This window comes from Pollicipes pollicipes, unplaced genomic scaffold (assembly GCF_011947565.3).
Source record: "Pollicipes pollicipes isolate AB1234 unplaced genomic scaffold, Ppol_2.1 Scaffold_7261;HRSCAF=8764_pilon_pilon_pilon, whole genome shotgun sequence".
NCBI classification, from domain to species: domain Eukaryota; kingdom Metazoa; phylum Arthropoda; class Thecostraca; order Pollicipedomorpha; family Pollicipedidae; genus Pollicipes; species Pollicipes pollicipes.
In genome coordinates this window covers 36,626,698-36,641,903 of record NW_023597054.1, presented here as the reverse complement: position 1 = coordinate 36,641,903, position 15,206 = coordinate 36,626,698, and the positions used below count along the sequence as shown (strand labels likewise).

The 15,206-nt window shown below is 55.1% G+C and overlaps 1 protein-coding gene across 1 annotated transcript; it reads left to right on the top strand.

Moving 5' to 3' along the window:
* Positions 1–4: 4 nt before the first annotated feature.
* On the top strand, positions 5–1,062 carry LOC119112779 (MAP kinase-interacting serine/threonine-protein kinase 1-like). Its single transcript, XM_037237058.1, has one exon. It carries the CDS (start codon positions 5–7, stop codon positions 557–559), a length of 555 nt encoding a protein of 184 aa, XP_037092953.1. The 3' UTR covers positions 560–1,062.
* Positions 1,063–15,206: the final 14,144 nt, after the last annotated feature.

The following is a 15,206-nucleotide window of genomic DNA, read 5'->3' as shown; positions in this document are numbered from 1 at the left end:
CATCATGTACATCCTGCTGTCGGGCTACCCGCCGTTCTACGGCAACTGCGGCATGAACTGCGGCTGGGAGCGGGGCGAGGCGTGCGTGCGCTGCCGGGACCTCCTCTTCTTCAGCATCCACGAAGGCGTGTTCGAGTTCCCGGAGCGCGAGTGGGCGCACATCTCCGACGGTGCCAAGGACCTGATCCGCCACCTGCTGGTGAAGGAGCCGCTGAAGCGCCTCTCGGCCGACATGGTGCTGGCGCACCCGTGGGTGCGCCACGGCGGCGCGCCGTCCAGCATGCTCACCACGCCGCAGGTAATCCGCAGCAACCGCAGCGTCAAGGACCTCTCGCTCTACGCGCAGTCGGCGATGGCGCTCAACCGCGCCATGCTGCACCACCTCTCCATGGACGTCGGCCGCCATGAGGAGACCAGCAGCAGCGAGGCCGAAGCCGAGTCGGACGAGGGGATCGTCATGTTCGGCCTGTCGCCGCCGCTCGAGTCCAGCCTCATGCAGCGGCGTCTCCACTCCACGCAGAGCATGCGGCTGACGGCCATCGCCTCGCCCAGTGGCTAGGCGGCGGCGCAGCGGCGCGCGCGGGCGCAGCGTTTTACCTGTCGAACGGCCTGTGTCGCCGCCGGACAGTTGTGTGATGCCATCTGCAGGACATTGGTTACGGCGAGCGAGCCAGCGGGAGTTATATATGTCTGTACATATATGCGTGCGGCGGCGGAGAGTGCGGCCGTCGGGTTGTCGCGGTACAAGCTCCCTGTTGTGTCCAGCCACTTCGAACTGTACAAACGTGCCTTGTTGGTGGGTCTCTGTAGACACGTCTCGACGGTGTTCCGGAAGCTCTTCTCGGGCGTACTCTGACTGCTGCAGCACTCTGTACGGCGGGCCGGCCGGCTCGCCGAACCCGCCTCGATGTATAGCCCTTGTCAGAGGTCCGGACGCCGGATCACCTGTGTACAGCGGTCCGCCGGCGTCGAGCGGGCGCACGGGCGCCCGGGCTCCCGCATGACCCGTTTTGTGCGGTGGCGGAGCCGCCACCTCTTCCATAGCCGGCCGGCGGCGGGCACCGGGCGCGGCCGGCGCCGCCGCGGCCAGCCGGCCCGGCGGCGACCGGGGGCGTCCACGGCTGTGACCCTGTGAGAAGGACGCCCGCCCCGCCCCAGCCCGGCGCCCGGCCGCCGGCGGGCCGCCCCAGCGGCGGACGCGTGTATGGCTCTCCCAGCGTCTGCGCGCCCGGCAGGCGTCTTGCCGGCGGCAGACGGGAAAAATACAAAAAGATTTATTTTGCTCAATGGGAGACGAACTAACTGTTGGTGGTAACGGTACGATGTGGTGTTTTGGGCCGGGCTGGTCGTTCTGCGCTGCGCCGGTGGCTCTCCGGCGATCGGCGCGCGCGAGCCGCCGTCGGCTGCCTCAGGCTAGCGGCTTTTCGTTGATAAATTAATTTTTTTTTTTTTTTTTTTTTTTTTTTGTATTTGTTTGAAATCAGCGTTGGGTGGGGTGGGCGCGCGCGGCTGATGCCATGCAGTTATCGTGTCAGCGGCGGCGCCGCCCCAGTGAGCACTAGTCACTCGTTTGTGTTGCCATTGGTCGAGAAGAAATTCTTCTGTGTCAGCGTTCGTACTGAACTTTTTTTGGTAATAAACAAAAAAAAACCAGGCGGTGTTTGGAGGTGACCTGTGGATCTGCAAGAGTGCCGTGGCACGGAGCGAATGCTGGACGTGATGGCGGCGGGCGGCGCGGATCGTGCTCAGCACCGGGCGGCTCGCGCCCGGCGGCCGGCTGCTCTGCGTCACGCTGCCGCGGGTGCGGCGGCGCGTTGTCGGGCGGGTCGGCAGCTGCGGCGTAGGTGACCGCGCATCGCGCGTCACTGGATAACTCTGCACAACCCGCATACCGTACGGACGCTGCGCAAATCGCATCATCGCAGGCATGACTCTCATGCCCGCACACGGTGGCTGTGCTATGTGAGCTTCGCGTCATGGCCGCGGGCGTGCTCACGAGGCCGGAACACATCTGCCCCGGTATGTAGCTCGCCCGCCTATGGATGATTGTCGGCAATTCAAGGACGGAAGGGGTGCGCATGTTGTTCCGAACGCCATCATCCATGGGTGTAACTACAGGGGGAGGGGCTGAGGAACCATGCCCACCAATTTTCTTTTAAAAGATGAGATGCCCTTTACAATGTTGCCCGTAGAGCGCGCTTCTTACGCTTTCGCATTTAAAACGTCGGTGTTTGGCAGGCTGCCCGGATTTTAGTGTGACCGCAATCCTGATTTGTCCTGTACCCCTTCAGTCACGTGGTGGCGTCTATACCGATGTCAGGCGAAGGGGCCATCCATAAAACACGTTATACATCACTTGAAATGATTAAAACCCTCTCTCCTCTTTCTTGTTACGCGATTGTTGCGCTGCTGGCAACCCCCTCTACCTGGTTACGCTGTTGTAAGCGTAACGTCCCATAAAAGTAACGTTTAGCCCCTGGCTGAGCTACATATGCGAAGCAAATAACGGTCGTGTTTCTTGTCAGGAAAGAAAAACGACCGGGTCTGGCTTTAAGATTTTATTTTCTGTTAAGATATTTAAGCGTGATTCGCGCCCCACGTCTAAGCATGACGTCCGCTGCCCAAAACTCCCCCCCCCCCCCCCTCCCTCGCTATGCCTCTGCTACGCTCCATCAAGACTTCCTCCCCTCCTTTCGGAACGAAGTTTACCACCGACCCATGGGATGCTTGCCAGCAACCTGTTCACCGTTCATCCCAATGCCTTCATGACATGATCTTGACATTGCCTGCATCTTATTGTCTTCAAAAAAATGCGTACCATATTTTATGAACGCGTCTTCACTGTTGGTGAAAGTATGGGTTTAACAACGTCTTTGAGGTGGGGACGGAGACAAATCAGGATCGGAGAAGTTAAACTAGAATCTGGGAACAACCCGACCTCAAAACGACATCTTAAAAGGAAAGCGTCAAGATGCTACTGAAACAACAGATCTTTGGACGCAAGGAAGAAGCAGGATTAGCTTAACCTGCACGACAAGTATGGCTAACTGGGTTAGGCGGCGCTGAGTTTTCTCTTCTGGCAGTCATGCTGAGCAGTCCGCAAACGTTTGTCGTCAGCTGGCTGCGTCTGCGGATATGCCCAGCGAGTGGGCTGCGATCGACTGAAGTCTCATCGACAGCAGCATTCCGGTGAAATGGGGCGAGAGGTGCACCGTGCGCCAGATGTGGCGGTGGGCATGCCAGCAGTCTTTGTCGGATCCGGCTCCGATGGCGCTTTATTTAGAATGCCCAGTTGTTCTCGATCATGCGTGCTACAGATGGGCCAGTTCCGGCAGGCTCGGAATATCTGATCGACGGCAGGGTGGCGTGCAGAACCTCCTGCAAACGTCTGTCTGTCCACCAGACCTTCCTCCAACGTATGGCCGTCGACCAGGCCTTTCTCCAGACGTCTGTCCGTCCCACAAACTCCTCCAGACGTCTGTCCGTCCACCACACCGTCCTGTAGACGCCTGAACGGTCCGCCAGATTTCTGGAGACTTCTGGCTGTCTACTACACATCCTGCAGGCCTCCGAATTAGTGGGGGCTCAGGCTCCGAAAGTACATGAAGGGATGCTACTGGCCGTGGGGCTTTATGGGGTGCTCAGCCTGCTGAGGCTGTGTGCCGTCGCGTGCCTTGACCCTGGCAGGAGGGAGGAGCACCGCGGGGAGTCGACCCCATGCCTCAGGTTTCCCAGACGCACGGGACGTCTGATGGCCCACCAAACCCTACTCCGTACGCCGGAGTGTTCTCCAGATCCCGCGTATGCATCCTCATCCACCAGATCCTCGCGCACATATCCCCACCCACCAAATCCTCGCGTACGTATCCTCATCCACCAGATCCTCGCGTACGTATCCTCATCCACCAGATCCTCGCTTACGTATCCTCATCCACCAGATCCTCGCGCACATATCCCCACCCACCAAATTCTCGTGTACGTATCCTCATCCACTAGATCCTCGCTCGCGCACATATCCGCACCCACCAAATCCTCACGTACGTATCCTCATCCAACAGATCCCCGCGTACCTATCCTTATCCACCAAAGCCTGCTGCGGACGCCCAACCGTCCAATACGTCCTCCTACAGACGCATGGGCCTGCCACACCCTCCAACAGACATCTGACCGCCGCTAAACTCTCGAGCAAACAGCTGACAATGCGGCCACCTCGACTTTCGTCCTTGATCAAAGAAACTAAAAATTCGAAAATAAATATTTCGTCTGTTCCAATATGTGTTGATGTTGAGGAATGGCTTCTCCTTTGAAGCCGACGCTAAATGATGGCGATATTGCTAGTGATGCATTTTGATGCTAAGTGTGCCACCAATTCAGACACTTGTTGCATTTAGCGGCCCAGTATTCCCTGTTTGCTCGCATACATTGTTAGGGTAAGGCAGCTCAAGTAAGCAAGCATTGGGGGATCGATCAGGCCTCCCCGAAGGTACACAAAGTGACACACCCCTGCGCACAGACCCTACTGCGGGCGTCGGACTGTTCAGCAGACCCTGATGTGGGAGTCGTACCGTTCAGCAGACATGCTGTGAGGGTCGTACCGTTCAGCGGACCCTGCTTGCCGGTCGTCTGTATGTTCAGCAGACCCTGCTGCGAGCTTCGGACCGTTCCAGCAGACCCTGCTGCGGCGTCGGACCTTCAGCAGACCCTGCTTCGGGCGTCGGATCGTTCACCAGACCCTGCTGCCGGCGTCGTGCGTTCACCAGACCCGGCTTGCGGCTTCGGACCCGTTCAGCAGACCCTGCTGCGGGTGTCGGACCGTTCAGCAGACCCTGCATGCGGGACGTCGTTACGTTCAGCAGACCCTGCTTGGGAAGTCGTACCGTTCAGCGGACCCTGCTGCCGGCGTTGTACTGTTCAGCAGGACCCTGCTGCGGGCTTCAGCCGTCAGCAGACCCTGTTGCCGGCGCCAGCCACCCCTCCGAACGGTAGTGGCGGCCGGGCGCGGTCGAGACGGGCCGCTGTTTGGCACGCCGCTGCCCCTGGCGGCGCGCCGGTTCCGGGAAGTGCTGGCAACGCGGCCGCCGCCGTGTCGATCTGGCTTAATCGCTCGTCGGGAGCACCCGGCAGCGGCGCGGCCCGTTGGGCTCCGTGCCAGGAGCCAGGAGAAGGAGCAGGAGCAGGCGCTGGCAGAACTGCACAAACAGGTGCTCAGGAGCGTCAAGGAAGAGTATGTACAACAGGGGGACAAAACCCGAACTACAGGAGATGATGTCACGAACCACCAATTACGTGAGCGGCGGTGCAGGCTATCCTGGAATTTGGGTGTCATCTGTCATGAACAGATCAGCTCCCGTGGACCGTGAGTCGTCCTGTCGTCTGGTATCTGAATCCACGTGCGGTCCTCTGGTTTGACGATGGTCCACCTAAAGGTTCGTGGCTTTGTTCCTCTGGGGAATTATGAATGCTGGTCGCTCTTGAAGATCGGGACAGGCCTTGTAAAGCCATAACAATATATAGCGCAGTTCTTTTTACACGCATGAGATAGACACGTCCCGATTTAGATATGCGCAGGCTGGCGTCGTTTGTAAATAGCAGCGCCTTTTAGGTACGTGGATTGCCTTGACACGTTATTCAGTTGCTAACAAACTATTTTAACATATTATTGAACGGAAGTGTGCAAAATGATCGAAGCCCCGCCTACTTCGACGCCGAGTTTGAACGCAAAAGTCGAGTTCCTTACACCCGAACAACTCTCAAAACACTAGCCTTTGATTCGTCCAAGAACAGGACAAAACCTTAACATGTGGCAACAGTATCCACAGCTTGATGTCAACCAACACCCAACATTCTGAAAGTTGCGTGGATTGCACCCGTGCGGACTGTTGCTGTACTTACTGGAAGCTCTCCGGCACCGAGGCGCCCGCTAGGGCCTCGCCGCGACCGTCCGGCAGAATCGCGTCCCACCGCTGTGGTGTTTGGGATGCTGCAGCAGGCCACTGACCGTCCACCACCAGGTACATATGGCACGGCGAAGAGCTGCCAAGTCGAATACATGCATGTCGCTGTCAGATGATGTCTGATAGCGGGGATGGGTGCGGCCATAAGCCGGCCGGAGAACGTGCAGAAAGCAGCGATTAGCCAAGAGGCCCGCCAGCAAGCGAGCGAGAGGGCTTTGTGAACGCCAGCGCGGAGGAGCTGTTCCAGCTGACCTAGCACGGGCTCTAAATACCAGCGGGGTACAAACTGGCTTAACTTCTGAGGACAACTGGAGACCACTTGCTGGTGGGTGGGTCCAGGAGGAGCAGGCGAGGTCGGCAATGTCAGCAAGCCGCCATGCTGACCGTCATCGCAGTGACTTGCTGGCGTGGTCCAGTTTGTCGTCACGAGCGGCGGCTCCTGCAGCGCTGGTCAGCGGGTCCATGACGCGTTCCGTGTCAGTCTGAGTTAAGCCAGCCGGGGGGGCGGCGCCGCGGTGCGCCGCCCCTGCTGCCGCCAGAGGTCGGCCGCAGCGGTCATCAGGCGGCCGACGGCGCGCGCGCTGCGCAGTGCGACCTCGTCGGGCCGCCGGCCCGCGTCACGCCGCCGACGGCCGCCGGCTGCTGCGCAAAAGTCTCGAGAGCCGGGCTTTGAACCCAGGTGTATGGGGGGGGGGGGGGGCCTAACCGGTCTACCGCGTGGTCATCAGGTGCGACCTTGGGCGAAGGAATTTCGGCGGTGGCTTCCGACCGGGAGCGGGGGCCCGGCTCATCGAAATTCCGCCGTGACGGCAGCCACGGACCAGATAAACAAGGGAGATGCTGCGATCTGGGAGCGGGAGCTCGGCCTGGGCCGACCGTCACGCCGGCAGCGGTTGGTGGGAGCTCCACGCCAGCGCAACCCGTTTTAGGTTCCGGGAGATTGCAGACCGAACGCTCTTAGACAGGGCAGAGAGGGCCCCCGCAAGAAGATAGAATTGGTATTTTCCCGCTTTGGAGTCGGCTTAGGAAAATCCGCGTGGTAGTCAAAACTTAAGCTCTTCAAAGATGCGATACAAGTTTCGTTGGTCTGCAGACAGAGCCGGCATCTAACTAATTAACCTATTCTTAAAATAATATTGATCTCACATAATATATATTATTATTATATAAAATAATAATAATAATCTTATGATAATCTTATAATAAAATATTATGATTAACCTATTATTATTAACGGACCCATTTTTTCATTCAGAGAGGAAGCTGTCTGCTATACGCCCTGCTCACGGTCCGAGAATCAATGGATGTTCAGTGCATTTTGCGCACTGAGAAAGCACGTGTGCAAACATGCACTGGAGGACGCAACGCGCGCGAGTGCGCGTGAGTAATCGTGATTGGGAGAAGCTCGACGGTGTTTTTGTTGATACTTGGGCTCAGGGGCACGTTGACAGCAGCGGACTAGGCACGGTATCGGCCTGTGCACATTGAGAAACTGTCCTGAAACACTGAGGGGCTGTTTGACCACCAGTGCAGGAGCTCAGATTTCACATAGCGTTGTAAGAGATCTTGGCAAATTTTCTTGAAGCGCAGACAGCCGCTTTTCACCCCGTTCATTCTGTGTGAATTATTTACTACAGGAAATGTATTCGTATCAAGCGCTGTCGAAGCTAATGATACCTTGGCCACATCCAGACACATCTGAACAGCTAGTGTAGTACTGATCCGTGTGTAGCAGGTAGCCGCGGACACCAGTGCGACGGTGCCCAAACGGAGGCAGTTCAGTGTCAATGTCCAGGACTGGCGAATAGGCACTCCGAATGTGAACATGCTTCAGCATCCTCTGGCGTCCGGTGGGTGGAAAAACGTCAGCGCATTAGAAGGAACAGGAAGTGACTGATGAATGGAGGTGCTTGTGTGGCGGGACAGTCAAGGTGGTAGGTCATCACATGCCGTCGTGTGACACATATTGCATACAGAACCTCTTCCCTGTCCGTATTTAGAGCTCCGGCTGTTCGACGGTACGCCCGACCCCCCTTCCTCGTCGAGCACACGCGGCGCAGTGGATGCCGGCAGGTGCCTGCGCGGCCAGGTGAGCGGCACCGCCGCCGCCGCGGTCCGGCGCTGCCGTCGCTACACCGGCCGCCACGTGGCACCGCCATCGACCGGCCGGCTCCGCTCGCCGGCAGCAGCCATATTTGGGAGGCCCACAGTGCCACCGGGCGCCGCCGACCTTGACGGGAAGCCGTGACATTACGGACATGAGAAGCTGCATGTGCCAGGTTCCCCGTTTACGCGAGCGAAGCTGACGGAGCACATATGCACATAACTGCGCAAGAGAAGCCCTTTCGGGCTGGTGGCTCGGCATCGCCGCTGACGCCCAGGCCGCTGAGAGTGTCGGGAGGGCGGCTGGGGCACAGAGCCGGCGGAAAAGATCACGAACTCGTGCGGCTCGCCGCGATATGCTACGAGCTGACTGACAACGGTTGGCAACTGGTTGAGGCCAATCGAGCGCGCCTGCCTCGCCAAACCCACGCTGTTGCCGACAGCTGCAGGGCACGTCGCCTTCTATATGGGCTTATCGGCCGACAGGCGGCTCAGAATGACCTTGGGCTGGACCAGAGGGGCGCGTGCGGGGGCGCGGCCGGCGCCCCGCACGACCTGTCGGCGCGTCGGTCACCCGGCGACGGGCCCCCCGGCCACAACAGACCGGCCCGCTCAGCTGATTGTCTCGACCCAGAACGACGCGCCAATGGCTAGGCCAAATCGGGTCACTCTGGCACTCCACCCCGGACTCCCGCCCCTAATGACCGTGGCCGTCTGGCCCGGAGCACCCACCATGACGACTGAGTAATACAGACCTTCGCCAAGTCGGAGCGGTGCAGGGCGGCCCGTGTTGCTACCCCGTGCAGGGCGGGCAATGACGCTGACGTGGCTTGGCCGCGCTCTGTCGTCGCCGTCTCGCCTCACTGTGACGGCGTGGGCACGCGCGCCAATGTGGGCTAAAGTGCAAGGGCCTCCGAGATCCGTTTTCTCCAGGGATACGCGAGCGTGCCCGACTCATTACGGCGTTCATGCCAAGAGCTCAACTGGCTGCTCGAAACTGCTGGAGAAACTGATGCTGCCACATCACGACGGTGCGAACGATGACATTGACAGCGAAGACTTGGAAGAGATGACGTTTTTGATAAAAAGGCAATAGACAGATATCACTGAAATTTGGAGATCAAGGTAAAATGATCAAAGCGCCATCTGACGAGAGGTTGACTGGAGGAGGGCAGTGGGCGCGAATCCGGCTGAGCTCCGATGACACTGCATCGAGGACACATCCGTATAATATCATACGGTGTGAATGGATAGTTCACCAATAGAAAGTAGTGCACACGACCTTGCCGTGTAAGCTATTCAGTGAAACTTCACTCCTGCGTTGCCGTTCGCTTCAAAATGGGAGGCGCGCTGCAGCGAATGCTGCATTATCAGTTCACCAGTTCACGAACTGGGCATATTGAAGAGACTGTTGCTATGAAGGCAACGCCAGCGCCTGGTGAGATCCAAATTGGTGTCGAGCTGCACCGATGCCTCTTCCCACGCTTAGCGACGGCGTCCCGCACGTAGACATTTCACGCCAGTATAGTCACGACCAGGCGGCAGGTGTCTGTCCATGATGGCTGAATAGCAGAGGCGCATCGTGATCTTTCAACCCATCTGTGATCCCTGGCTCACTATAAGACCTTGAGTCAAAACTGAGGCTAAATGGTGAGGTTTGGGGCGTAGCACCATCGATGAGTGCGTATAATTGTGTGTGTGTGTGTGTGTGTGTGTGTGTGTGTGTGTGTGTGTGTGTGTGTGTGTGTGTGTGTGTGTGCGTGCTTGCGCGCGTGCGGGTGTGAGTGTGTGGGTCTGCGGGGATGCGCGAGTGTATGTAAAAATGTGAATCACATTTGTCCCACAAAATCTGACACAAGTTTGCATGATAAATGTTTGTTATCTTAAGGGAAGTAGGACAATTTTCCGACACGGCTTGAAACTACGCTGAGTCTCGTTCCAACGAGTGTCATTTGTAATCTACAGATTTACCACTCCGAGTCTCACAGACATCGGACCGTCATAAACAAGCATGGCTTAGCCTACTACAAGAGAGTTGAGACGTCCCTGCAGGCGAAGGGGAGGAAGAATAAGATGACAAGGAGAAGCGCAAAGCTCTGTCGTGGACCTATCACTGCGCAGGAGAATGGAACCGTCATCTAGCATGACCAAGCCTGCTTTGGCATCTCAGCCTCCGAATGCTCCAGAAACCGCGGTTCCTACCCGAATGACATGAGCAAGTGTCCCTCTGACGTAACACAATGCGGGTGAAAGGAAAAAAAGATCCCTATCGCTTCGCAGCGCGGGCTGTGACCAGTCAGAGGTGTATCTATCAGCTCGCTACTATGAGGAAAGGTTGCATAAGCCGCAACGTATGCTCGAAGCGGTGTGTGACACGCTGTTTGAAGTCGTTTTTGTACAAACACCACTCTGAGAGAGACTATATTCTGGTCACAACTGGTCAGAGCCGACCAGATTTCAGCGCAGCTGTGGACGAACATGAGACCCACGTCACGAACGAAAACAACCCTCGGAGCACGCCAAGCATCCGACCCATTAGTCTGGAGCATTCTTAAGCAGCTTGTGTACACGGCAAAATGGACAGCTAGCAGCAAGATCCAACTAGCCAACAGGACCGAGAAGAATGTAGAGGAAGTGGAATCGGAGATTGTGCCAAAGATGTCGGCATACCTGCGCCGTGATGTAGCCCCTGTGGGGCGCGATGGTGCAAACGTAATTAAAAATTATGTTGATACCAACCAAAACGGTGTGTTGCTATAAGTATTTCTTTTCGATAAGAAGAAATTATGCAGCTTTCGAAAAAAAATATGAAATATGAGTATGAAGTTACCAGAACGAAAGTATCCTGTGACAGTACTGGATGCCTGCCTTAAGGTTTAAGGCCAACGCTGTTTCATCATGATATTATCACGGGTGAATTGACTGCGACGTTCTTTGCTCCCAAGAACTCTTGCGTTTTGTTCAGAGTGCGCGTTGTTCCCAAAACGAGACTGACGCGGTGAGCAGACCAGGATCATGACGCCGGTTGTGGCACGCCAGTAGAGTAATGGAAGGATTTATGAACTTCCCGGTGTTGGCAGCAAACATCTGACGACATGATCAGGCATAGTGCCTTCATGCAGTTGAATGCCCATAGCCAACGCAGATATGCAGCCAATGCTGGGCGCAGTGGCCAGTTTCTCATAAAACATATTGGTTGCAAAAGAGCACTGTGAGCGACAGCATAGGTGCTGGCTCTAGCTCGAGCCTTGCGTCTCGGGGTGCCTCTAATTTAGCCGGACGTACTCTCATAGCAGGACACAAGTTCTGTGCGCATCATGTCCAACTGCACCTTATTCCAGTATCATGATCAGTCTTGCAGCAAGAGACAGCTATGTGCTGCTCTGTTATTCGAGGCGTATGACAGCTATGTGCTGCGCTCTTATTCGAGAGTATGTGCGTGCATTATCAATACGCACTTCCCTAAACGTGAGACCTTGACCATTCTCATCCCTCGTAGCTGCAATTCGCTTCAGAAAGTTATGTATACGCCGTCTGCCTTGCTAGCGATGCAAGGCAGAGAGCTGTCTGGTATGCAGGAACATTTCACTGAAATCGGCTAACATTGACGTCTGTTTTCATCCGGCCCCGAACGACCTCGAGAATGATCGGCTTCTCGTCGGGTTATGATGCGGCGGCGCCGTAAATCCCAAATATGCCGACTGCGGCGCTGGGGGCAGCGACTCCAGATCCAGCCGCACCCTCGGCGGAAGCCGGATCCCCGCGGATGGCGAGCAGCGGCTTCTCCCAGAAGCCGGGTTCAAACGCTCATCCGCTCACGCCGCGGCCCACCAACTGCGCACGAACAACCTGTCCGAGTATGCACTAAGCTCTGACCGGTCCAGATCCCGCCGAAGTTCGGAGCGGTGTACGTTGTTAGGGCCATGGGATGTGCACCAAAACCAGCCGGGCAGTGTTGTCCGACCGGTTGCGGAGGGTGAATGTATGTTCTGGCTGGTCGTATGAAAAATTGCTGTAAGCTGAGGATGTCGGATTAACACTTCAAGACGTGCCGGCATGCTCGTCGTACAGTGTGCATCCCGGAAGACCAACGAGGCACGTCGCAGCATGGATAGCCATCCTCGTGTGTTTATGTCTGGTTTGGAGGCCGCGCCCCAGTCGCCCACTTCGGCCCTGTATGTCTGAACGGCAAGTGTACCGTTACTGACGAACTCCATACCCAATCACCAGTCTGCTTTTACAAACGTCGACCAACCTTTCGAAGGAATGACAGGAGTTGCCATGGATGTTACATTTTCTTTCACAATAAATAGAAAGAAAGAACGGATTTTTTAAGAAAGGATTTTATGGCTAAGATTAAATGAGCCGTACTTTGGCTTACTTGTACGCTCTGCTTTCTATGGGACGATGGCCGAAGATTGTGCCGAGATCGAGCGATCTGAATGTAAGTCCTGTCATCAAATGCAGGGATGGCGCTGTTTCCATGCAGACGATAACCAAGTGAGCCAAGTGAGTTGTCGCTCAAACCAACCAAGACGCATTCCCATGCATCCCGCTGTTCTCATTGATCTGTGGAAAGCGGTCTGAACGGACGGACTGGAGAGCACTAATGGCCAAGGACGGGGCAAACACTGCGCCAGCCGGTGGGGCTGCGCGCCTGGTGTTGGCGAGCGGCATCCACCGCGTCGAGCCGCCCGATCCTCGGCCTCTCGCCAGCACCGTCAGCAGCGCAGGACGCCTCCGCGTGACGCCGACCAGTGCTGGCAGCCGTCACCACGTGCACTGGTGGAGCAGATGTTTTTCGAGTGAGGACCGCACGCCGCTAGGAATCGGACGGCCCCTGCCTCCATGACCCGGTTGCGCCGATCTGAGAGCCGGTCTTCGGAAGGCGAGGCCGCGTCACAGCCGCTGAGACATATCTCACACACGTGCGGCCAAGCTCGGGTGGTGTTATCTCACGAGCAGATGCAGGCAGCCACGCGTGCACACCAGCTGCGCAGATCCTCAAGTCAAACGTCGGAGAAAATTGCGCACGACTCACTTGGCTTTCTCACGCTTGATTCAGCATGCCTTGTGTTAAACGGCCTTCACTATGCTGCTGACGCCCCTGTGATGACGCGCACATGACAAGCTTGATCTGGTTCGGACAATGGATGTGTTGGACAGCGGTAACACAGCTCTGACAAACCTCCGCGGAGTAACTGCACGCCCATGGGCTCGCATGAAAGAGACGCCCTGGAGAGACGCCCAGTCTCCATCCTTTGGCCCGTTACGGATCCCTTGCTATTTACAGATGTAATATATATGACTAAGTGAGAACACGGTTACCGGATGAAGAAAATTGCAAGACTTACGACAAAAGCCGACCTATTTGTCGCCAGGCCTTGTCAGTTGACACCTGAGAGAACAGGTGAGATCTAGCATGACCGTGGACCGGGTAGATATTACTCTGAAGTATCGTGCTGAAGCAGAACCGACGGCGCATGCACCATTCGCAGAACCGCACCCACCATTTACGACGAACTTTGTAACGGGATGATGAAATAGGTGAGGGGCGTCAGCAGTTCTCCCCTCCAACTTCGACAAAATCTTGCACGAAGGACATGTTTCATGACGTTGAATAGAACAGATCGGACTGACAAAGATCACGTTTTCTGAGCTCACAAATAATTATAAGTTCTTCCGTCATTGCTCCCTAGTCTAGTCTAGCCACACAGACCCTAAGTCTTCGTAGGCTGATAATGATGATAAACGCGGGCTGCTTAGTGTCGCTCTACTGCAGCGAGCATGTTGCGCGCAGTTTTCACAGAATTACATTCCATACTCTGTTGTTCTCAAAACCGAACAGGCCGAAACTTTACACCTCCTCTTGCAGCCGGTCAAATTATTCGACACGTTCGGGTGGGGCGAGGTCAATCCGATCCCCGAAGATATTCAAGAGTAAAAATCGGGAGGCACTAAACTCGTAGCGGCTAGAACTTTATGTGAAACCGCTTGTGTGAAATTTTTACATCTCTATGCCATTACTTTCGGGTCAACTAACGTCAAGCAAGGTGAGATATAATTCAGTGTCGGATGTGGCCTCACACTTTCTCACGTAACGAGATCCAAGGTAAATTTTTGAGAAAATGTCACTCATCGTCATTTCAAGTCAGCGCCCTTATCGACAAAATTTTACATGAAATGCAAATGTGCCAAACAACCCTACCATCATTTTGGAATTTATATTCAACATCAGTAGCAAGAACAACCCTAGACAACAAGCTATTCACACCCAAAAAGATTGGTCAGGGTATTTTAGGTCGGTGACCTTCTCTGACCTTCATTAAGTTAACAAAATAACAACTTGTCAATGCGACCAAGGAGTTCGAAAGCAACGCAAATATACCTCCCAAAATAATGTTTTCCAGTAAAAAGTTTTTTCAGTGTTAGCCCTGATTTTACGTTCATAGCGCACCTTAGATCAATATAATTGGTTGTGATCCTACTCTCGGCTTATACTGATCTAAGTCATTATCACACACTTGTGTTACTCTGTCTAAAACTCCGTTGTTGCATCAGCTCGAAAGATTTCCTAAGAATCACCCTTTGTGACAACGGGGTCTGACTTTGACTTACTCTCGGTTAACAAGCTTGAAAGATATATGCAGTTTATTGCACCAAATGATAAGCCACGAAATTTCGTATATTTCGACGACTCTATGCGCGCTTGCACCGCGATATTCCGAAATTGATCTGGAAGACTTAAGATATGGTCAAATTATCTCAAACCATCCGAGCGTGTGCTAATTTGCTACCGCTGCATGGTTGCGTGCGATATGCTGGTATTTTTGACCACAGCGTACAAGCAAACTACTTAGAAAGCATAAAGCATGAAAATACATTCGTCTGCTTGGACTTGCTTTGTTCGCATTTCTGTGTTAGTGAATGGTGGTGTTCGCATTCGTTCTCCAAACATAGCCCCGCAACACTCGCGTGATAAGCTACCTAACATGCATGGCATGCTTGTTTGTTCAACGATTACGGGTTAAGCCTTGAAAGGTCCCGTTAAATGTAAAAGCCTTTACGTCCGAATGACTTATCGTTGCAAAAACTACCTCGTGTCATGTTCATGAAAGCACATGCATACTGCTGCCTCATAAACACGTT